Source organism: Adiantum capillus-veneris, chromosome 8 (assembly GCF_014529385.1).
Source record: "Adiantum capillus-veneris isolate H3 chromosome 8, ASM1452938v2, whole genome shotgun sequence".
Taxonomy (NCBI): domain Eukaryota; kingdom Viridiplantae; phylum Streptophyta; class Polypodiopsida; order Polypodiales; family Pteridaceae; genus Adiantum; species Adiantum capillus-veneris.
In genome coordinates, this window is record NC_140938.1 from 27,498,618 (window position 1) to 27,523,071 (window position 24,454).

The following is a 24,454-nucleotide window of genomic DNA, read 5'->3' on the forward strand; positions in this document are numbered from 1 at the left end:
ATGCTGGTATGGGGAGATGACATCATGGTTTCAGGCGCATGGGTTCAGCATAGACAGGTTGCCACCCTTCCAGTACTCATTGGATGCACCATCTCTCACTCTTACACAGTCCGAGATCACCAAGCTCATCCGCCAAGACCTGACCTAGCTAGACACCAGGAGGACATGGATACAGCCAGCACAGGAACTGGGCACGAAGATGGCTTTCTACAGAGACCATCTTCTCCAGCTTACGGAGGATGGTTTTGTGATGAGACCCAGATACATGGACACCCACTTGTCTCATGGGATATGATGTGCTATTGGCCAGTTATGCACATCTTCTCACCAGCTGCGGATTCAGACTGGGAGATACAGCGGAGTACCAACAGAGGCCAGGACATGCCCCTTGTGTGACATGGAGCCTGAGACAGAGTTGCACTACACATGCAGCTGCCCCGTCTACTACAAGATACGAGGCCGCTTCCATTGCTTGTTCAAAGAGGGTTTTGGACCACTCTCCAAAGTCATGGGATATGAGGATTAGAGATGCCTGGGTTTGTTCTTACTCGAGCTGCGCAGAGACACAGATAGCCTGATGAGTGGAGAGGCTAGCCAGTCTCAGAGACAGATCACAGACTTCTTCAGAGCAGACACGGGACAGCCGCAGGAGCCACTCCCACAGCAGAGCTCCCTTTCGTCTCACACCAAAGGCACACTAATCGACCGAGCGATTGAGCTGGCGAAATCCAAGCGCCCACGACTACAGAGGACTACACAGCATTGACGGAGGCTACATTAGAAGATTCGGAGCACTCTGGCCAGGCATGCACGACGCCCGATCAGACTACTGACCATGGAGGAAATTGATGAGATCCGCCAACGACCGATGCTAGATCTCCTGTGATTTAGCTATCCCAGCAAGCCGCCCATTTTGCTTAGTTCACATCGACCAGTCTAGGATCTCATAGTATATATTTTTGTTTTGTTATGTTGTTATGTTGTTATGTTGTTATTTTGTTACTCTGATTTTGTATCAGATCCACCACATTGTAACTTTCTGATCTCATAGGTCACTTTGGCCTTTTGAAGACGTTAATATAACATTTCATTTCATCATCTCTCTCTCTCTCTCTCTCTCTCTCTCTCTCTCTCTCTCTCTCTCTCTCTCTCTCTCTCTCTCTCTCTCTCTCTCTCTCTCTCTCTCACACACACACACACACACACACACACAAAAACGAAAGTCAACCATGGGTCAATATACACAAAATATGGGAGAAACTCTGAACAATATAGCTAGGTTGTTTCTTGCGAATACGGATTAAGGATTGCTCTCCAGATGTATTCTCTTCGGCTGCAGTTAACTAGATGAATATAAGGAAAGCCCAGATTCACCTATAAAGGAAAGTGTGTGTTCTAGAATCACGGTAATCATCCACAAGACCATATGACCAGCATTTATTTTTTGACAACACCACTAATGCCATCAATAAAAAATCACCTAAATTAGGAGTATACTAACAAACCTGTGAAATCCAAAGCGCTTGGGCGTGAAAGTTCATCAAAGCCGAGCATTTGTCGCATATCTTGTATCAACTCTGGTGGTACCTCAGAGAAGTTCTCACTCATAAGATAGGTAATTTTGCTGGTATACTGCCAATCACAGCAGAAGCTCAGATGAACAATCAGACCCAGAGAATTCACATAAAACTTCAAAAGCCCTCAAAATTGAATAACCTTGCAGCATAAGCAAACAAATAAAGTTTAACGAGCGGTCTTTTGAGGAAGCATCATCTTTAGCGGTACAAGATCACACTAGCAGCTTCCAACAAATATCATCCAAAGGTATGTATTTCTCAACGTGCAAAATTGCAATTTCTGCTACACCTCGTGCAAAGGACAAGGAGCCCAAATTTGAATGAAACATGAGGTTGTGGGAAATACTTGAATTGTAACTAATATCAGTGTAGCTTGAGTACATGAAGTGAACATTGAATAATTTGCAATATCCAAGCATGAATGAGGTTACGTCAAAATACCAATGTCACACAAAACTCCAGCTATCCACTGAATTTCAAAAAAGAATGGGCATCTATATTATGGCATTTGCCCATACCACACTTATCTCCTTACAACTAGTCTGATTTGAACTGCAACCTGTGAGAACCAACAGGTGCTATCAGTCCAAATGCTTGTCAACATCAGTTATCTGATTAATGGCTTATGAGGCAAGTTCCTTTTAGGCTTCCTATTACTAGAGCTAAGGGCAACAAAATCTATGTCCCCGAACAGTATACCCATAATTTCCATTAAGTCTTGTAGCACAAACAAGATATTCTTAAAACCAGGGGCCTTGCTTAATCGATTGGATAAGCCCAAACTATTTGTGGCTTTAGAGTAAAGCTTATATGCTTCAACAAAATGTCCTAATACTAGGGAAACCGATCTGATCCAAAATGATGTGGACAATTGAAAGGCAAAATACCAAAACCCAAGACACTTTATGTCAGGACACTGAGAATAGCACTAAAATACAGGCTTGAAATCTAAAGATGACTCCACAAACGAATGATAGAAACGCGTACTGCATGCCAACTCATGTCAACCACAGATTTTTTTACACTCAAAAGTAAAAGCATTGTGCTGTATTAGAACATGCATTCATGTCCCTTTTTCAGCTCACTATGTCACCAAGAGGCTTATGAACAGTCTTAAAATTGTAAGCCAAACCTAAGGAATGATAGAAACACATACTGCATGCTAACTCATCTCAACCACAGATTTTTTCACAAGGCTTATGAACAGACTTAAAATCGTAAGCCAAACCTAAGCTCAATTACAACGATAAAGTCAGGTAAATCATGTAAGCATCCCCATACAAATACTCTCAAAGGTAAGGTTGAAGCTTAACAAAAACCCGAGTCAATTCATGCAAAAACACTGCAACGTGGAAATGAGTTTAAAAGTCGAATGCTTAACACAAAACTTCTCACCACTGAAAACAAATACTACGTGTGAAAATGAACCAGCTACTACAAAAAATGACTTACAGTTTTCAAATTGTTCTTGGTATCAATAAGAGGATGCCCTGTTAGCAGGTGGTAAGCAAGACATCCAAGGCTGAATATGTCTGAAGAAGTTCGAGCAAAAGAAGCACCACTTCGTGTCAGTTCAGGGGCAGTATAGTCCAATGGAGGATGGAGAGGTAGAAGCAGGTCGTCTGAGTCATATTCCTGAAACCAAAAATTGCGTCATAATAGGTACAGAAACATCTTACATGTCATAATGGAGATTGCATTAAAAAAAGCATGCAAGTTTTAGTACTTACTGGATAGTGAAAGGCTGGTCCACCACCAAGCCCATCAGCTGAAGCTTGATCTATGTTGAGAGAAAAACCAAAACCAGCAAGCTTCCATGCACCACTAGAAGTTATGAAGACTGCCTGGGGAGAGAACAGAAAACCGGCATAAGAAACGAGCCAAAGCTTGAGGAAAGTTTTTGCGTTTATAGATTCATCTCTTAAAGCAGAAACTCGAAACAAAAATAATGGGCGAAGGGTTGGATTTAGAAATTTAAAAAATCAATCGCCCCTTGGGGTATCACTGTATTGATTAAGACACGTGATTCAAGTTGAAGGTTGGGTGATCAGCACTCCTGCTTTTCTACATAATCGAGTGCTCTGCAATTACCTTTCGCTTATGTGCCACACAGCATGATACACCTACCTCTAAGGCCAAACAGTGTCTATATAGCCTAGGGGATTTTGTATTGGCCCACTTGATACTAACTCGAGTAGCAACACCTGCTCCTCTTTGGTTGTCAACTGAATACAAAGCTTACCTCAGGAGATAAGGCCCGATGAATTCGTCGTGCATTGTTGTGTAAAAAGCCCAAGGTTTCTGCCAGTTGCAAAAGTCCATGCTTTATCTCAAGTTGTCCTATTGACTACAGCAAAGTAACCATTAATTTGTTAGCTTTGAAAACCCCACTAACGATAACAATTATAGAACAAACTTTATAAGAATGACCCGAAGATAAAGTAAAATTATTTTGACATGAAGAACAAAACATAGGAGCTGTAGCAATCACTACACGGAGTAAAGAAGAAAGAAGTGATTTTTCCTCTTTCATCAAGGAGTGCTAAAGCCTAAAACAGAGTCTTGACAAAAATATCAGCCAACCATGCCTGAATTTTATATGAGAAATCATTGACATTAACAGATGGATGCCGTAGAGTTCTGAATTATAGAATATCTAATATAAATAGATACAATCTAACGGGTGACCAATGCCTTCTGATTAGCTCTAATTACCATGCGTTCTAAAAGGGCATGTATACATCTCAAGCATACCAAGTTCTGTAATCACTGTTGCAGGTTACCCACTTTAAAGCGTCAAACCAAATTAACAGGGCCATTAAAGAAATTGTGAGCTCTCTCATCAGCTCATAATGTATGGGATGACAAACCTTGAGTAGGAGCATAGGAGCTTGGCTCATTACCCTGCCAGCAGCCCCAAGCTTCAGCCTCGATTCGCTTTACGTCTCGGAGCCGAGCTTGTGTGCATTCCTTTAGCGCTTCTATGATTTGTTGGTATGGCTTGTGACAAGTAATGTGTGCATGCGAGTTGAGGGTATTACAAACCTGCAACTACTCTTCAGCACTGATAACCTGAAAAGGAGCATTGTAGCTTTTGTCCAAGCTATACATGCTTATTGCTTTTTGAAATGCCTAGGGTCATGCTTCTAAAGATATGCTTCTGAAATACTCGTTCTGGAATGGGGAAAGATATCCCTATGCTATGCTGATTATGAAATGATGATGGTCTTGACTCCATCTATAATAGACATGGACACTCCAAGCCGAAGATCTACAGCAACACATGTTTGTACACGCGTTTTGGGAGATGTTTGGCCATCTGGCATCACATGTATGTGGTTCTGGGTTAGAGGAATCCAACGAGCCATTCACCGCATCAATCGGAATCTCGGGTGGCACATGTACGACAATTTCACCCAGGGTCTAACCTCTGGACAAAGTATAGTAATAAGTCATTTTATTGATTTATTTTTAAAAACTTTGACAAAGGTTTTTCCCTACCCAAGCCTTGGGAGATTTAAAAACCCAAACTTTACCTATAAAGGGATCACCTTAAGCCATCAATTAACAATAAGTGAAGTAGCACTAAGAGTTCAGCCAGCGTTTTGGGAGTATTCAGCTTAGCATTTTGTTGGAGCAGCCTAGCGATTGCAAATCAGCCTTGCTCATTTCAGCCCAGCGCTTTGCAGATTTCCGCCCATCATCAGCTTGCATGCAGATCAGCCTTGGGGCGTTCGCACGTTTCAGCCCTTCCCTTGCCTGACCGGCGCGGATCAACCTTCGCTAGCCATCCTTGTTGCGGTCCGGTACTTCGGCAGCCCATTGAGCCTCCCTTCAGCAATCAAGCATCGAATGCTCCATTGCATCATCATCATCGAGATCTGCATTTTCAGCCATTCATTCCTCTCACATCAGGAGAGCAATTCAGACCCAGACCTTCCCCTTGGAGGCCATGCGCAATCCCACATCAAGAAGGGTCCAAAGGTGCATCAAATCAGCCCCAGAGGTGCCTTGTTTTGTCTTGAGGAGTTACCGCGGCGACATTCATCATTCAAGTCAGTAGAGTCAGCACTTGAGGTATTGCATGTGTGTATATTCCATTTACGCAATCAAAAGCAAATACCACATCGGCAACGGTGTGGGGGGCCCTTGAGAGGGTCATCGCCTCTCTCTCTCTCTCTCTCTCTCTCTCTCTCTCAAGGAAAGGTAAAAGGAACCATGATTCAAGCTAAAAGGAATCACAAACGCAAGGAAAGAAAGTTAAAGATTTGCGGAAGTGTAAAACCTAGATCTTCGCCATTTCAATTTGGATGTGTCACGTGACATCCCCTCCTTTTCAAAGTGAGGTACCGGTACCGAACTGTATGGTACCGACTCTTCGCCGGCCCACTCTGATGTGTGGGTCATGCGGTACTTGAACTTCATAAAGGTCTGCAACGCTTGCTTCTTTGGGCCGCGCCGAAAGCGACACAAAGTCTTCTATGGCTCCTTCGATGCTTCAACTTCGTCTTTAGTCATGTTTCTTTCTTCTTCAAGAATCTCCATGGCTAAAAATTCATGAAACCATTTCCAACACAAAACCATGAACATACCTATTCCATGTAAAGTGACTGGAAAAAATCTTGTCTTCCTCAAAGACTGTGCATGCAATGTAGATGCACAAAGAGACGTAGTGCCAAACCGTTCATCAAACACATGCAAACAATGAGATCGAATCTTTCTCTTAGGATCTAGAGCCATCAACTGTGGCAATTCACAACAAAAATGCCCATGCTTCGCACTCATACTTTTATGTGCTCTTTCTACAAATGTGTTATGCCAAGGAAGAGACATGGAATGTGACTTCCTTGAATGCATACTTTTCAGCTTTTCATGAAAAATCCGCATACATTCATGTTCATCCATGAGTGAAACGTGCTCAACGTACAATATGTCATGCCTAATAAAAGGGATCACATAAAGACGCTGACTAAAATACAGGAAACGATCACGAATGAAACACTCGAACAATGCGTGCGTATCAATCATGCGAACACATAATACTTACTGTAAGGGTTCTTTGGACCTAAGCTCGAGAGCCAAGATCGGTTCTTCTTGAAGGGGTTCTTTGGACCTAGGCTCGAGAGCCAAGATCGATCTTTTGTGATTGATCGAATCTGCAACGAGGTTAGCTTTGCTAGAAAAAGCATCAACTAACTCATCATCCTTGTGAACAATCACGTCATCTTCATGCAAATCATCATGCTTGTGAGAAATCACATCTGGATCATGCACATCATCATGCTCATCATTATCATTCAAATCATCATGCTTATCATCATGCAAATCCTGTGTGTCATACTTTGGAGAAAAAGAGACTGAGAGAGTCTCCTCAGGAATCCGTTCATTCTTGTCCAGCATATTAGCAATGAGAGATGGAGAATGAACAATGTCCTCTCCATGAATGACAATGGGAGAATCACTTTTGGCATTGAGAGTGAAAGTGTTAGCCTCCCAATCAATGAGAGGGTTAACATCACGAAACCATCGAATGCCCAAAATCATATCACATCCTGAGAGAGGAGAGACAACAAATCTTCTAGTTAAGACAGCTTGTTGAATTGCAAAAAACACACCAAGACACTCCTGCGTGATGAGAGCGTCCATACCGGGAACAAAGCCAGAGACCTCGAGAGGAGATTTCTGACTAACTTCTAGGCGGGCTCTCTCAACAAGAGAGGGACTGATCACATCATGCATACTACCTGGGTCAAACAATATGACAAAACGCTGCCCCGACACCTGACCATAACATTTAATGAGAGAATCATCAATGGGAGGGTCAAGAGAAACTTGGGGCACACTCGTGTTATCATTAATTGCATTGACAGAGGAAGTGGGTTCTGTGGATTCTTTAGATTCATTCGATTCAAGCTTAGGACATGTTCTTTTTATGTGACCCTTAATGTGACAATGAAAACAACGACCTTCCTTAGAATAAGTGCTTTGCTCTTTCGACGTGATGTATCCTCCTACAATTCCTTGTGCTACCTTTCATCTGGAGTAAGCTTAGGTTTAGCAACTGTGTTAGCCTTACCCTTAGGTTCATTGGAAGAATTCTTTTCTGAGAGACTGTTGGAAGATTGGTTAGTAGAGTTACTGTAGCGCGGATAATGTGTCGTGCTCTCTATAGTGGGTGGTCCTCAGTGCAATGTGCGTGACAATCTCACTCAAACAAACTTAATCTCCCTCAAACCGACTGAACAGAAAGGAAACAATAGACGTCAACAGAGCTCACGAAGACACAACAGCAGACCAGAACATATGACTCGACTATCTCAAAGACTGATACAGACTCTGGCGTGGCAGCACACTCAGCTCCAGCCCAGGACTCACAGGTACAATGGGGGTGTCGAGGCTCAGATGTGCAGGGACGGTGAAGACGTGCTCTGTGTAAAGACTCACTCACTCTAGACCACTACGTACAAGATCACAGGTGAAGATCATGCCGATGACCAACCGCTACTACTCATATGTAACACCATAAAGGGCCACCAACGGCTCATAAATGTCAGCCATGTGGTGACCTGGCCACGATGTCCACTAGACCACCGTCGGTACCCTACCACTGCCACGTGTCACTCCCAGCCCAGAGGGTTTGTCCAGTGTGAAACAGCCTAGACCAACTGTACTAACTATGTCCTGTGAAAGTGACACTGTAGCTTGCTAGGTTGCCCGCCACAAGACCGCTCACCGTCTCGATGAGAGGAAATACTGAAAAAACTGTAAAAGAAAACCATTAGATACTGCATCTGCACATCTTTCTTGAAGCAGGTTCTAGGCCCAAAAGTGGAGTTTAGACATACTGCACTGCTTGCAAACGTTTTAAGCCTTTGGATAGGCGGGACTCAGTATGATTGCATAATCCAAGAATCCCAATTCGCTAAACAGAATAAAGCTCCACAGCCAAGAGATATGCTCGGTTTGGATCCAACGCATCTTTATTATTGATAACATAGTGAGAGGAAAATGACATGGTCCATGCTTGCAGATAACTTTGCCACACTTTTTGCAACAACACTCTTCTCGAACGGAGGGATGACCATAAGCCCGAGTAACACCACAAGGGGGGATGACCATAAGCTCGAAAGGAGGGATGACCATAAGCCCGAAAAATTTGATGAGGCTGAGGGGGTTAGGGAGGGCTAGATAGGGACGAGCGGTGGCAGGGGGTGGGTAGGGGCGAGGGGAAGAGAGAGGGTGGGTAGGAGCGAGGGGGGAGGGGGAGGGGGAGGGTAGGGGTGGGGCGAGGGGGGCTGGCTAGGGGCGAGGGGAAGGAGAGGGTGGGTAGGGGCGAGAGGGGGAGGGGAGGGTAGGGGCGAGAGGGGTGGGGTGGGTAGGGGCGAGGGGTGAGGGGTGGGTGGGGACGAGGGGAAGGAGAGTGTGGGTAGGGGCGAGGGGGAGGGTAGGGGCGAGAGGGGGTGGGGTGGGTAGGGACGAGGGGTGAGGGGGTGGGTAGGGACGAGGGCAAGTGAGGGGTGAGAGGGTGGGTAGGGGCGAGGTTGAGAGAGGGTAGGGGCGAGAGGGTGAGGGGGAGGGTAGGGCGAGGGCGAGGGGAGAGGTGGAGGGACAAGGGCGAGGGCGAGGGGAGAGGTGGAGGGACAAGGGCGAGGGCGAGGGGAGAGGTGGAGGGACAAGGGCGAGGGCGAGGGGGAGGGACTAGGGCTAGGGCGAGGGCGAGGGCCAGGGGGAGGGGGAGGGAGGGACTAGGGCAAGGGGGAGAGGGGGAGAGGGGGAGGGTAGGGCGAGGGCGAGGGAGAGAGGGAGAGGGTAGGGCTAGGGGTAGGGGGCGAGGGGGAAGGAGGGACTAGGGCGAGGGGGTGAGGGGGAGGGTAGGGCGAGTAGGCAGGGGCTAGGGGGGGAGAGTGTCGAGAGCTGGGTAGGGGGCAATGGTGAGTAGGGGAACGAGGAGTGGCGGGGATGATGGAGCTCACCTGCAGCTAGCTGCTCCCGGCCTAGCTCCACCTCCACCAGCCGCTGAACAACTGAATGCAGGAGCCAACACCAATGGAGGGGGCCCTGCTGCCAGGAGCCTACAACAGCAGAGGACAGCATTAGTGCCTACTCTCTTTTGTTTTGGTGACTCTCTTGTAGATTATGGGAACAACAATGTTCGGTGCTCTTGATGATCTCTTTGCCACAACTGTGAACCCTAAAGATGTGGGCATTTTGATTGTGTATAGGATCAAGGGGATAGGGGTAGATAGGTGCAAATAAGGAGCACACCGCTATCATGAGCAAGACAGCTATCATGATCTTGGAATTCATCTTGCAGGACTGGCTCTGTAAAGGGAATTTGCTAGACACAGAGGAGAGCTTTGTTCTGGTCGAAGAAGCAGACACCAAAGGGGTTGATGTTTGAGGGGGGGTGATCTCCTGTAGAGGAGATTTCTTACTGCTTCTATGCTTCTTCATAGGCTCAGGTGGCACATTAGATTTAGCTACCGTGGAATCATTTGAAGAGGGTGTTCCTTCAGGCAAAGAGTGAATAGAGACTCCATAACAAGGCATAGATTTGGTAGCCTCCAACCACTCCAACAGATCTTCATCTGACCCTTCAGGTATAGTAGGCTGTTCCTGTTCAGGGTTGGTTTCATTTGACAAAGAAACTTGCTGCACCACTGGATCCATACCTCCTTCTAAGAGGATGGGTTGCATCGGGGAGCCAGAATTTATTATCCACATTGCGTCGTTTCCCCAATCATGAAGTGCTTTAGTGTGTCGCAACCATGGTCTTCCAATGAGCAAAGGAAATCCGCCCTCAACCCGAGGAAGACGAACCACAACAAAATCCAAGTTAAAAGTAAAGTCTTGTACCTGCAGAGGCACATTGTCCACTATGCCCACTGGGTAGACTGTCCGCTGGTCGGCCAACGTAACTGTGAAGGGAGCAGGGCGAGTAGGCTATAGACCTAGAGCCAACATAGTGAACTCGGGCACCAGGTTGATGCCAGATCCACCATCCACTATCACTCCTGAGAATTTCCGACCCAAAACGGACACTGTCAGGCAAGGGCTTCTATAATCAGTGAGTGGAGCAGCGGGATTGGATATCATATAGGACTCTGATGCATAGTCACAAGGGACGCATTCCGGGACGGGGGACGGGGCTCAAATGGATTTTTAGTGTAAAAAAGAGGGCAGGACGGCAAGTGGGGACGGAAAAGTGGGGACGGGAAGCCCAAAAAAGGGCGTCCCCTGTTACTATGCTCTGATGGTCGCACTGGGAGGTGTCCTCCACTAGGACCTGCTCCAGGATAAAGTGATTGAATAACAGCAAGGGTGTCACTTCTAAAATTTGCATCTAGCCGCAACATGTCATAAAGGGACACTTGTTGGAAAGTGTTCTTCAAGACTGTCTCTGCTGCTGTAAGCTTCTCTTTTTCTACCTATTGTTCTTCTGGTATCTTGATCTTCTGCAGATCGGAAACTGCTTCCAAGAAAGCTTCATCAATATCGGACAGCAAAGATTTGGATTCTTTCATGGCACTAGGGGATGGCTTGTTAACAGCTGCAGGCAGGGTATCCACTGGTGTGAGAATGTGTGGGGGAGTTGAACTTGATGGAATGCGAAAACTGAGAGCGGCTCTCTGGGCTCGGGTGAGGACGCCTGATGGCTCTTCTGCCAACTGCGGCGGCTTATTTTGAGGGGTAACCACGTGGGTAGAAGGGGGCGGCTGAGAAACGGTGCTCACTGCTATCAAGTTGAGCTTGGGAAAGGCAAACTCATTCTGGCTTTGACTTGGGTTCGAAGCCGTGGATGCACGAATTTATGGCAATCCTTACTGTAGTGATCCTTCATTTCGGGGCAATGACGGCAGGGAGGGGACCCTTCTGGCAGGAGGCATTTGCTTTGGTAATGCCCATATTCCACGCATCTGTAGCACAAAATGGGCCGATTCAAAGGGCGAGTCGAAGTACGAGGTGGTCCTTGCTCCTGGTGCATTGAGTTGGAGGTGGAGGCATAGAAGCTTTGAGGAGATGAGGGAGCATGGGTATTATAAAAGCTCTGAGAGGGAAAAGTGCTCTGCATACCTTGCATAGGAGGGGCTGTCAGCAAAGGTGGCATATGGTGTGGATGGCCACAGGGAGACACCATGTTGGATGCAGGTGCTGGCCCTTGCTGAAGAGAAGGACCAAGACTTTGCTGTATTTGTCGCAATCCCTTGAGGTAGTAACAATCCTTGTCCTCATGTCTAGATTTTTCACAGAAATGGCAGTAAACCCGAAGGGGGCATTCCTGTGGAGGATGCCTTGGAGAGCGGCATGAGCTACACCAAACCGTAGCCTTAGTCTCTTGCTGACACTTGAGCTCTTCTAGCTCGCGCTTAATCTGTTCCAATGCCTCGTGATGTGGAGGCTTCTCTTGTCTAAGAGAGAAGGACCTCTCCTCTTGAAGAGCTCGCTGTAACTTTAGGGCTTCCAGTTCCCTGCGCAAAGAAGATAAAGGATCAGAAGGACTGTCCAAAAACACAGAGGGGGTCTCTATGTGAGGGGGGTTGGTGAACAGCTTCCTAGCCCCCTCTATCCGCGTAGCAGCTGCGATGAACTCCTCCAGAGTGGCATCGGGTCGGAGACTCTCGTAGTTTTTGCTGAGAACTTTTGGGAAGCGCCTTCTCTACCCACTTCTTAATCATAAATTCACCTGGTTGCTGGGGAAGTTTGGCAACCAGAGACTTGGTTTTGGTCATAAGTTCTGCAAAAGTCTCCTCTGGCTGGAGCACCATGTTGGCCAACTCATCCAACACCTTCTCCTGGTAGTCACCTGGCCTGAAAGCTGCACAGAACTGTTGTCTTAAGGTTGCCCAAGTTGCAAAATGGTTCTCTACAAATTGGTTGTACCATTTGTCTGCTAAGCCATCGAAGGTGGATGGAAAGATTACCAAATAAGCATCTTCCCTGTTAAGACCACGACCCCTACAGAGAGATACAAACCTCCTTGCATGGTCGTCAGCATCTTCTGAAGAGAGTCCTCTAAATGTAGGGAACTTGATGTTTACCTTAGCCAAAACGCTAGCCAACGGTTTCATGGCCCCTTGCTGAGCCTGTTGCTCAGTAGCCTGCTGTAGCAGAATAGGAGAGAGCTTTAGTGGCGAAGGTGATCTGGAAGATGTGGAACCGGAGGGAGGAATGGTTGAAGTCGTATGTGGAGATATGGGTGATGAGGTTGATGGACTTCTAACAGGTTCCAAGGGTCGTCTTCTGTTGTAGTGCTTCAGAGGGCTCAGTAGTGCGCTTTGACGCTCGACTAACTGCCTTGTATGTGTCATGCAGTGACCACCAATCCAACCAACTTTGGCAAAAAAGGACCCTTAATTGTGGGCTGAACAACAAAGGTCTAGACTAGGACAAGTGAGGATAATGACCAGACCACCTGGTCCAGGACCACCAAATTACCAATGACTAGACCGCCTAGCTGAACCAAGACGAGGAGAACTGTACCAAGGCGAGAAGGACTGGACCACGACTAGGGACTAGACCAAGACCAGAGACGAGGACCAGAGACTAGACCACGACGAGAGACAAGGACTAGAGACGACAACGAGGACTGGTTGGACCACGGTGAGAGAGGATCAGACCAACGGACTAGCAACCCAAATGCAAGCAAAGGGGCGAAGCTCGGTAACAACGAACTAGCTTCACGATTTGTATCTCCACAGAGAGTGAGACTTCATGTGAGGTCCCACCGTGATCGCCAAAATGAGAGCACCTGTAGCTCGGATAATGTGTCGTGCTCTCTACAGTGGGTGGTCCTCAGTGCAATGTGCGTGACAATCTCACTCAAACAGACTGAATCTCCCTCAAACCGACTGAACAGAAAGGAAACAATAGACGTCAACAGAGCTCACGAAGACACAACAGCAGACCAGAACATATGACTCGACTATCTCAAAGACTGATACAGACTCTGGCGTGGCAGCACACTCAGCTCCAGCCCAGAACTCACAGGTACAATGGGGGTGTCGAGGCTCAGATGTGCAGGGATGGTGAAGACGTGCTCTGTGTAAAGACTCACTCACTCTAGACCACTACGTACAAGATCACAGGTGAAGAAGATCATGCCGATGACCAACCGCTACTACTCATATGTAACACCATAAAGGGCCACCAACGGCTCATAAATGTCAGCCATGTGGTGACCTGGTCACAATGTCCACTAGACCACCGTCGGTACCCTGCCACTGCCATGTGTCACTCCCAGCCCAGAGGGTCCGTCCAGTGTGAAACAGCCTAGACCAACTGTACTAACTGTGTCCTGTGAAAGTGACACTGTAGCCTGCTACAGTTACCATTCTTACCGTTCTGAGGGTTCTGAGAAGTCTGCGAGGTACTTGTGGAAGTCTTGTTCTCCTTAGGCTTTCCCTTCTTGTGCTTCATCTCCTGTGCGAGAGCAATCACTACCACCTTGTTGAGAACAATTGGGTCGAAGACTTCTACATCAAACTTGATATAGTCGTCTAACCCAAAAAAGAATGCCTCTTTGCATTCATCATCCGACTTACGTATTTGGGTACCTAGCTGCAAAACACGATTAGAAAAAGACATAACCGGCATACCATTTTGCTTGAGAGTGCACCAATCGTCCTTCAATCGTGCGAGGTACTGAGGTGGCATAAACCGCGCTTTGAGCTTGTCTTGGAAATCAGCCCAATTGAAGGAAAGGGACGTGAATTCGTCGGCTTCCTCTAGGTGCACGGCTAACTGTGCCTCTTGCCATGCGTGGTACCAATTAATGACATCACCGGCAAGGTACATGGCTGTCGTCAAAACTTTGTTATTTCCTGTCTTCTTAGTTGTCGCAAAATAAGCATTAAATTGATGCAACCAAGAATGAATCACTGTGGCATCCATCTTACCATCATACTTACTGTAAGTCAGCTTCTCTGTGACTGGATGGTTGGAATCCGCATCGTGGCTTGCGCCACTTGAGAAACTCCCACGATCTTTGGCTGGTTCGGACTTCGAGGCAAGTACTTGTCGAATCAATTCTTGAGTGCGTAGTTCTCTTTGAGCCTCACGCTCGATCTCCAAGGCCACTCTTTGAGCTTCAAGCTCGGCCTTTCTTTCTGTTTTTCTTTCGTTTCGTTCATCAGGCTCGCGTTCTAAAGCAAGGCGATTTGCTTCTTATTGTGCGGCAATTCTTTCGTTTCTTTCGTCGCGCTCGCGGTCCTTAGCTTCCTGTTGTGCGGCAATTCTTTCGTTTCTTTCATCGCGCTCGCAGTCCTTAGCTTCCTGTTGTTCTGCTTTTCTTGCTAGTTGTGCCAACGCAACTCGATTCGTTTCTTGTTGTTGTGCCATCATATCCAACATCGACTTGACCATCTCCTCCATAGAAGTTGGTACAACTCGTGGCGTAGATGGCGAAGGGGGAGGGTCGGAAAAATCTCTTGGTGGGGAGAACTCTTCGTCGCCTCTCTCATGCTCACCACCTGTATGCGAAGTATCCATTCCGCTTCGGGTGATTACCATGCACTAGGGTCTTGGGTTCTTGGGTTCTTGAGGGTCTTGAGATTCTTGAGGTTTTCTTTCGCTTGCAAACCGCGTTTGAGAAAGATCTTCTCTTCACCCGAGTTCTACTCCTTTCTGCGGACGCACCCCTTGGCGGCCTTGCGCTCACACCAACGTTGCTTTTTCCCACCTCACGTCGATTGGCCGGCCGCTAAGTGCACAATCCGCTCTCAATGAGTGAAAAGAGACACAAGGGGAGGCTGGACAAGCCCTTCTTTCCTGGGATTCATGTCACTCTTCAAAAACACGATTAGGAATCGACACGCCCAAGCGAACTTGGGTTCGTGCGACCTCAACAAGCAAAAAAAATCCTTGCGATTCTTGTGGTTCTGTCCTTGAGTGATACAGAACACTGCCAAAGCTCTGATACCAATGTTAGGTGCAGCGGAATGAATGTTTGCGCTTTGCTCAAGATGAGTGCTCCGAATTGTGCTCAAGGTTCCTTTTGTTCTTATGGAAGGGAGAGCCTTCCGTTCTTAATGAGAGAATGCTATGATCACAAACAAAGTGAATGGACACTGTGCGTGCAAGTGTATGAGACTGAGAGATAGAGAGGAAAGAGAATACGACACCGGAGACATTGTCAAACCCTCCTCCGAAGGCCCCACTCTCGTCGGCAAGAGTGGTCTACTTATGATTGCACAAACTAGTACAAACGGTATGAATGTGACTGATGCAATTCTAGGCTATGTCGGCGATGACGACGGTGATGACGAGACCGACCTAAGACTGAAATCTGCAATCTTTCTACTGCTGTCCAAAAACGCTATTGGCTGAAATCTGCGACTAAGCCAAAAACGCTGATTTTGGGGCTGTTTTCTGTGGGTCTTTGATGCTGAAAATTTGCAGGTTTAGGGCTGAAAATTGAGGTTCTTCCGAGCTGAATCTGCTACTCTTTAGGGCTGATCTTAATGGTCTTCTAATGCTAAAAATCGCTGCATCGCTGTGGCTGAAAAACGTTGCAATTCTGCATATGCTGGGATCCAAAAATGCTAGGAAAAGCTTGTCCAAAAACGCTAGCTGTTGGAGGAAACGCTAGGGCTGTTGAACTTCCAAAACGCTAGGTCACCCTAGGTGTTGTGATATGCTTGCAGGAGGATCTGATGCAAAAACTCTATGCTTGGGACTTGCTTGGCGATGAGGATCTGCCGATGGAAAAACGCTAGGTTTGGCTTGTGGAAGGAAACGCCAGTGATGGGGATCTTTGCTTGGAGGGAAACCACCAAGGCTTGGTCTTGCTGAGAAGTTGTCTGCTGAGCTTGGCTCCTGTTGCCTCTTCTGCCAAATAGTGCTAGCTCTAGTTGCTTATATACAAACTTAGCAAAATTGCCCTACCTACTTTCCAACAAGTCACTTAAAAATAATAAGTGAAAAATGTCAAAAATAGTAAAATAGGCTAAATGCACTGGAAAGTTTCCCTGATGGATTCTGGTGGGAATACTGATGATCATGTTGTGTGCAACCAGAGGATATGCATCTATACTAAGTAACTGGGCATGCACGGTCTACGAATAGACTCACAAAAGTGCCAGATCACTTCTAATCTAGACTGACTGGACTGACTGAACCCTGATCATGTTGTAGCTTGTCCACGGACACATAGGGTTGGATGTGTCACGTGAGAGGAACTCTTCCATGAAGGATCACATCAACAAATACAGAAGCTTCAACAAGAGATACTTCATATGGGAAAGCTTATCAGTTCAAAGAACATGGCCATCCAGCTTTTGGCCCAATTGCCTCCTCAGTACACCAACTTCTATTCTTCATTGATTATGAGTGGCCGACCGAATACTATCTCGAGGGACGAGATTGTTCCAATGATATTGGACCAGGAGGAGCGGTTCAATACAGGGAAGAAGTCCGGCTCCGAAGCCTTGACCGGTTCTTCCAACAACAAGAAGCAGGAGGGTAAGAAGAAAAGCCACATACCAAAGATGAGAGAAGTGATGCCGAACCGGAAACCTTGAAGACGGAACGGCATTGCAACAATTGTGGTCAGAAGGGACATTATTGGAGAAAGTGTCCAAAGCGAGTTGGAGATGTTCAACAGCAGTGGTGTAGTCACCAACCTTTGTTCATTTGGAGATTTTCTCCTCATAAGACTCTCTAGTGACATCGGGATTCGAAGGTTGTGTCGGCTCTCGCGGTTTGAGATAATCGTGATTGGATTGTCGATAGTGGTGCCTCGCGGCACATGACACCTTCAAAGGATCTTTTGTCCAATATGCGGTGACACTTTGGTACCATCTTTATTGGCCACAAATCTGAAATTCCTATTCAGCGAGGGATCTATGGAGTTGATCCCCGACGGCAGAGGGGGTATGCATACCTCCAAGATACTTTATGCTCCGAAGTTGGAATTTCATCTTATGTCTATGCACAAGGTGTGCAAGCTTGGCATGGAGGTGATCTTTACAGAGGATGGGGTATCTATTCAGGATCGTAAATCCGGAAAGGAGATCAAAGGGGGCTCAGTGGAGAACAGACTCTACAGGCTCCATGCTCTTTCTTCGGCAGCACGAATACCTACAGGTGATCTTTTGCATTACAAATTCGGTCATTTGAACAATGACGCTCTTCGGCTTAAGCATGGGAAATGCATTAATTGCATTCGTGGGAAGTAACATCGAGAATCTATACAGGTAGCCATGTTGAGCACATCCGCAGTACTATCGAGACCTTGGCTAAGGAGTTTGAGATGACAAATCTTGTCTTTGCTTCACTACTTTCTTGGATTGGAGATATAGCAGACAAAGGGGGCCATCTTTCTTCCTCACGAGCGCTATATCCAAGAGTTGTTGGAAGCATTTGGTAAGACTGACTGCAAACCTATCGCAACCCCTATAGATCCCAATCAGAAGTTGTCACAGTATGATCTCCTAGATGTAGCAGATGCTACAAAGTATCAAAAACTGGTCAGTTCTCTCATTTGGGTTCTCAACAACCGGTTTGATGCGAGTTTCCCAATGACTTCTCAGTTCTTTCATGCAGAAACCCGCCAAGTCACGATTGGAGCACGCTCTTCGGCCAAGTCATACACGCTGAAAACGCAGATGCTGAAATCTGTGTTTTTCGGGCTGAAATTGTAAACCTTGCGGAAACTGACCGTGCGGCGAGGAACTGCTGCGGGAAGGTTAGATCTGCGAGGTTCGGGACTTGATCTGCTTTGTCTAAGGGCTGAAAACTGAAAACGCTGATGGTTCTTGAGTTTCCGTCGCGGAGAATCTCCAAAACGCTAGGGTGTGAAGCAGTTGCAAAAAACGCTAGGGCTGAAAATCTACAAAGCTATCGCCAATTGTCTTGCTAGGCTGATCTGCTATTCTATTGCAAAAACACTAAGGCTCTTGCTGTCTTGTGGTAGCCGAGGCTGATCTGCTGAGCAAAAACGCAAGGCTAGTCTTGATGAAAAACGCTAGGGCTAGGGGAGTCTGCTTGGAGGAGAAAACGCCACCAAGGGAGGTTCTTGCTGAGAAGTTGTCTGTTGAGCACTGGTGCTCGTGCTGCCTCTTCTGCCATTTAGTGCTAGTTTAGGTTTGCTTATATACAAACTTACTCAATTTGCCCTACCTACTTTCCAACAAAAGTCACTTAAAAATAATAAGTGAAAAATGTCAAAAATAGGGTAAATAGGCTAAATGCACTAGAAAATTCCCCTGAAGGATTCTGATGGATTCTGATGGGAATGCTTATGATCATGCTGTGTGCAACCAGAGGATATTCATCTACACTAAGTGTCTCGGCATGCACGGTCTGCGAACAGACTCACAAAAGTGTTAGAACACTTCTAAATCTAGACTGACTGAACCCTTGTCGTGTTGTAGCTTGTCCACAGATACATAGGGTTGGATGTGTCACGTGACAGACTGAGCCCTCTGCACATATTTAAAGGCCCTTGGCCTCAAAAGCAGTTACATGAAAAGCAATAAACTCAAATGTCCGCTTTTACTTTGATGTCTTTAGGTCCCCTGGGCCCCATCGAACGCGGTCCCATAAGTTGGTGGGAAGTCTTCTTTAAACATGGGACACTCAGCAAGACTTCGCAACTTGGTAAAACTTCTTATGCTGCTTTTGTTGCTTCTCTTGGGGTTTAGGCCCCTCTGCCGGAATCTGTAAGTCGAGCTCTGTTCTACAATGGCTTGACACATCAACAATTTGTGACATCCCTCCTCCTTGAAAGAAGTAATCGTCCTCGATTACAGCATATCTGCAAAACAACTCAAGTTAGCTCAAAAATTTCCGAGAGTCATTTCGAGGGACAATCCGAGGAACGATCAGTTTTCTCATTCCAAATCGGAGCTCTTGATTCCTAGGTCGTTAACTTCCCAAAAGAATCTCATCCAATAAGAAGTCTCATTCCAGATTGGAACTCTTGATATCTTGGGTCGTTAACTTCCCAGAAGTATCTCATCCAATAAAGAATATTCAGTGGTTGGCACATCACAATGCAAGACAAATGCTCATATATGCATGTTACAAGACACAACAAACAACGCAGTTGAGCACTCCCACGAGACAGACGGTCTGCAGTATGAAGTTACTCAACGACTACCTCGTCACTCCACCCGCAAATAACCTAAAAAGGTTTGGGCCATGAGTTCAGAGGACTGGTACAACCAAACCGCAGCCTGCCTCGCTTGAATATTCAAGCATACAACCAAACGCTCCCCAGACATCCCGTCTGCGTCGTTCGGAGGTTTTCTAGCATACAACGAAACGCTCCCCAGACATCTCGTCTCCGTCGTTCGGAGGTTTTCTAGCATACAGAATGCTCCCCAGACATCTCGTTTGCGTCGTTCTGAGGTTCAGACAATACCAAAACAGCATTTCTCACTACTCCACCGGGGAGTAAAACCACCAATCATTGAAACCAGTATTAAAACCAAAGTCAAATAGTTCAAATCGGCACCAAGACAGGCTTAAAACAGATACCATCCATTTCAAACAAATTCAAAACACGATCACCAAAGAAGTTCTCAAACTTAAAAAGCAATCTCGACAATACCAAAATAGTATTTCTTACTACTCCACCCGGGAGTAAAATTACCAATCATTGAAACTAGTATTAAAACCATAGTCAAACAGTTCAAATCGGCACCAAGACAAGTTTAAAACAGATACCATCCATTTCAAACAAATTCCAAACAGGACCACCAAACAAGTTCTCAAACTTAAAAAGCAATCTCAACATCAGTCGAGCTCGAAAGTCGACTTGCTTTCCATTATTAGACCTGCTCCAACAAATAGGGTTAGATTCCTTTCATAAGGTTGTAGCCGTCCGCGGCACAGTCCATAAACTCTTGAATAGTCGAAACGAGCCTCGACAAGCAATGTTCCTGTGGTGGTGATGGTAGTCCGAAGACATAGCAATGACACTGGACCACATGGAGACGGGGACGGGTCTCGAGGACGTGGCGGGTCCCGGGTACGGGGACGTGGCAAAACAGGGGACGGGAGACGCGACAGGGGATGCGCTTTAAAAAACACTAATTCTTTGCAAATTTAATACTGAGACAATAGTGAACACTTCAGAGCACAAGATTGCAAAGAAAAAGTGGTTTTTGCATTCATATTACATAACACCAAAATATAACAAAGGGCGTGCGGCGTGCGGCGTGCAGTACACAATTGGTGTGGTGATCAAGCATCAATCATCCTCGCCAAGGGGCAAAACATAATGATATACAAGTGAAGAGTGGATAAGTAGAGTTTAGCATAAATGGGAGTCAAAAAGGGAAGGACTCAAGTCAAGAATCAAGACTCGAGACTCGAGACTTAAGAGGTCTAGACTCTAGACTCTACATGTTGGCCCATGGTGCCAATTGAATGTCAATTGGCTCTGCATAGTCCATTTGATCCAAAAAATCATCCTCAAGTGTTGTTGTCTCAATCTCTACCTCTGGCACCTCTGCATCTATCTGTGTCTCTGGGATAGGATCATCCTCAGCAAGTGCCCACTCCGCGAAATCATCACTTTGATTTGACTTGGAAAGCATCTTCAAATTTGATGAGACATATATGAGATCATTGGCTCTCTGTACATCAAGACGATTCCTCTTCTTTGAGGCTACATGAGCATACACACTCCAAAGTTGCTCCAAGCAACTCGTAGTGCATGTTTGGCTAAGAATGCGAATAGCAAAATCCTGTAAACCGCCCAATCCCGCCCCAAACTCCTCCCACCAAAGAGCACTCCCCATCTCAAAGCGAGATGCTTGTGCATCGGACATGTGACAAATTTCTCCCTTTCCATTCTTGTAGACAATGATTTGCCTCCGAATCTCGGTCCTTTCCTTTGGGTCGAGCACAAGGCACGCAAGGATGGTTTGCCAACCATTCATCACCTCTTTGTCCTTCCATTGGTTCCCTTGTTGGAATTATGGATCCACTACATAAGCGACCGCATGAAGAGGAGAATGGTAGGCATTCCACCTTGACACACACAATTCTTGGATCTCCTCGTACCTACGTTATGAAGATTCAAAACAAAGTTAAAACTCAAGCGAGTAAACTTGTAAAGCATAGGGAAAACTTAAAAGTGACTCGTGCGACGTGAATACCTATCGAGATCGGTCACAAGTTTTTCAAGAGAGTCAATCATGGTGTCCATGGCCTCATATATCTTGCCGATGCAAGGCTTCATGGAATCCAACACCCGCAAGAGGTGAATGATAGGCTTCACCATTTTGGAGATTGTCTTTACTTCCTCCCACCATTCTGGCATGTCGGCCCGTGCCCGTACTCTGTGAAAATTCACCCCTCACCTATTTAGAAAAATCAAGTTTCAACATTCAAAATGAGAATTGGCCTTCCATATTGAAATTAGATTCGAATTGAAATAAGATTGGTTAACACTTAATGGTTACCTTTTGGTTACCTTTTGATGATTATTGACAAAAATCACCATTGAATTCGCATGCTCAATGACGGGGGAAATCCATTCCAAGGCGCCTATATCTTTGAGAAGATTGTTGAGGCAATGAGCCATGCAATATGTGACCGTGGTTTGTGGATAAAGGGATTCAATGATGGCTCCGGAGGCACAATTGCTATTCTCTCCATCAGTGACGATGGCAATGACATCATGCTTTCCCACCTTCTCAATGGTAAGCGCCCACTCCCATGCAAGTACTTGCGCACTCTTTCTGGTCCCCGATGCATCATGGGAGTCAATGAAATACATCTCCCCCCGAGAATATGCCACCACGCCATGAATGGAGCGGCGACGGGTATCACTCCACCCATCCACAATGAGGGATAACCCATTCTTCTTCCATGAAGCCCTTGTGGATGCACATGCCGCCTCCACCATGATTTTCTCCCTGTCAAGAAGAGTGGTGCGCAAGCTCTCCAAAGAGGGAGGGGCATATGTGGGTCCAAACTCTCCGATCTTCTGTGCCATTTCTTTAAAATATGGAGATCTTTTATGTCAAAAAAAAAGGTGTAAATGAGACTTGAGTGATATACATTGTATAAACTAAAGATTAAAGCTTAGCTGGGCTTACCGTGCTCCATTGAAAGCAATATGGTCGTGGTAGAAAAATCTTGCTACGGCGACATCTACCTCCTCTTTCAAGGCCGGTTTCCAACTATCTCCAAGAGTTGCTTGCCGCTTGGGTGGACGAAAATGAGGGACGGATGACGATGAAGGGTTGGTAGAGAGTGGAGGTGGGCGGTCACCGTCGGTGCTGGTTGATACACAAAATGATGCCGAAGAAGGGGATGCCGATGCTATGATGAAAGCCGCCGTGGCCATCTCCCTCGGATTCACCGTGCGACGCTTGGTACGATTCTTCTTGGCTTCTTTTATATCCGCAAGAGTCTTCTCAAGGTTTAGGAGCTTTTGCTTCTCCTTTTCCGAGCCGGTTTGCGGGCAAAATTGAACTTGATGTCCTTTTTCGTGAAGGAAGTGGGCGCGCAACTTCCTCACGGAACCATTGCGCTCGTAGCCACAACGGTGGCACTTCCACAGCTTGCTTCCACCTCCAACACCGGACTTGGGAGCAATCACCTCATTCCACCATGTCCATGTGAAGTCAGCGGAGGAAGGGGGTTGAGAAGCGGCGGCGGGGCCGGAGGAAGGAGGAGGAGGAGGGCTTAGAGAAGCTTGGGATCCAAGATGCCATTGATGATAGATATTAGAGAAGGGTTGAAGAGAAGGAAAGAGGAGTAGGAGAAAGCTTGATGGGGGGGGGAGAGAGAGAGAGAGAGAGAGAGAGAGAGAGAGAGAGGAACTTCAATGGGAACTTGAAGTCTTCAAGGAAGTGGCCTTGAGCCTTGAGGCTTGGGTATGATAGTAGATACTATGAGGCTATGAGCCTTGAGGCTTGGAAGTGGGTGCTCTTAAGTAGAAAGAGCTTCCCCCAAAATGGGGGTTTCAACTTTGAATTTGAAATTTGAAAGGCCCCCCAAAAGTGGGATTTTGAAATTTGAAATTCCCCCCAAAAGGGTGCTTTTGAAATTTGAAAACCTCCCCAAAAAGTGGACGCTTAAAAACTGTTTGAACTTTGAATGGCTGCAGCCCGCCCCCTGCCCGCGTCTCATCAGAGTTGGTCACCGGGGGCCCGCGTCCCGGGACCCGTCCCCTGTGAGGGACATCCCCACATCCCAAAAACGGGTCTCCGTCTCGACGTCCCCCGTCTCGTCCCCGCATAAAAGGGCCGCGTCCCCCCGTCCCTTGTTTCTATGCTCCAAGGTTATCAACTCGTGAAGAGACACGTGTTGAGAGATGTCGAGAAATTTCAAGTCGTAATCTGCAAGGGTTTCCGTGGCAAGCATTTCAGGATACCCAACTCTGCCAGAAGCTACCCTCCGAAGAAAGATGTCAAAAGCCATATAACTTCGGGCAAAAATTTTCTTGAAAGCTTGCCAAGTCCTTGGAGTGTGCGGCTTGGTAGCTATAAACATCCACCATGTATGGCATTGCCTTTGAGAAAAACAGCGGCTTTAAAAAAGAAAAAAAAAATCCTTGATCCTTCTTTGCAAGTGATCTTTATGGCCTATGCACTGTCAAACGGAGCAATTAAGACGAGAGCGCGCCCGATGCGTGATGAAGTTAGGATTGAGTGGCTAATAAGTCCAGGGTCGGAGCACGAAGATTCTTCAATTAAAATTCCAATAGCCTTTGGAAGCGCCGGTTTCCTCTGTCTTCTCTTTTGTAGGACCGGTATGCTTTCAGAAAAGCACACGCCTGATGCACTGATACCAATGTCACAAGACAGGCACCACGTGCCAACAGAAAAGAACAAACAGAACAACAAAAAAGAACAAACAGAACAACTTTAAGCACTTCAATAACATTTGAATTGAAAGAGAGAGAGACGACATGG

The 24,454-nt window shown here is 46.5% G+C and overlaps 1 protein-coding gene and 1 pseudogene across 1 annotated transcript in view; both read right to left on the reverse strand.

Annotated features, from left to right (window-relative positions):
* Positions 1–24,454, reverse strand: part of LOC147451845 (kinase family with ARM repeat domain-containing protein) — a 102,336-nt gene that overhangs the window by 70,581 nt on the left and 7,301 nt on the right. The window contains exons 2-5 of the mRNA XM_086517717.1: positions 3,820–3,924; positions 3,308–3,421; positions 3,030–3,212; positions 1,506–1,632 (exon numbers count right to left, since the gene is read on the reverse strand). Coding sequence (XP_086373843.1) covers positions 1,506–1,632; positions 3,030–3,212; positions 3,308–3,421; positions 3,820–3,924 — 529 coding nt within the window. The remainder of the gene's footprint in view (positions 1–1,505; positions 1,633–3,029; positions 3,213–3,307; positions 3,422–3,819; positions 3,925–24,454) is intronic.
* On the reverse strand, positions 20,680–23,144 carry LOC147451846 (uncharacterized; annotated as a pseudogene).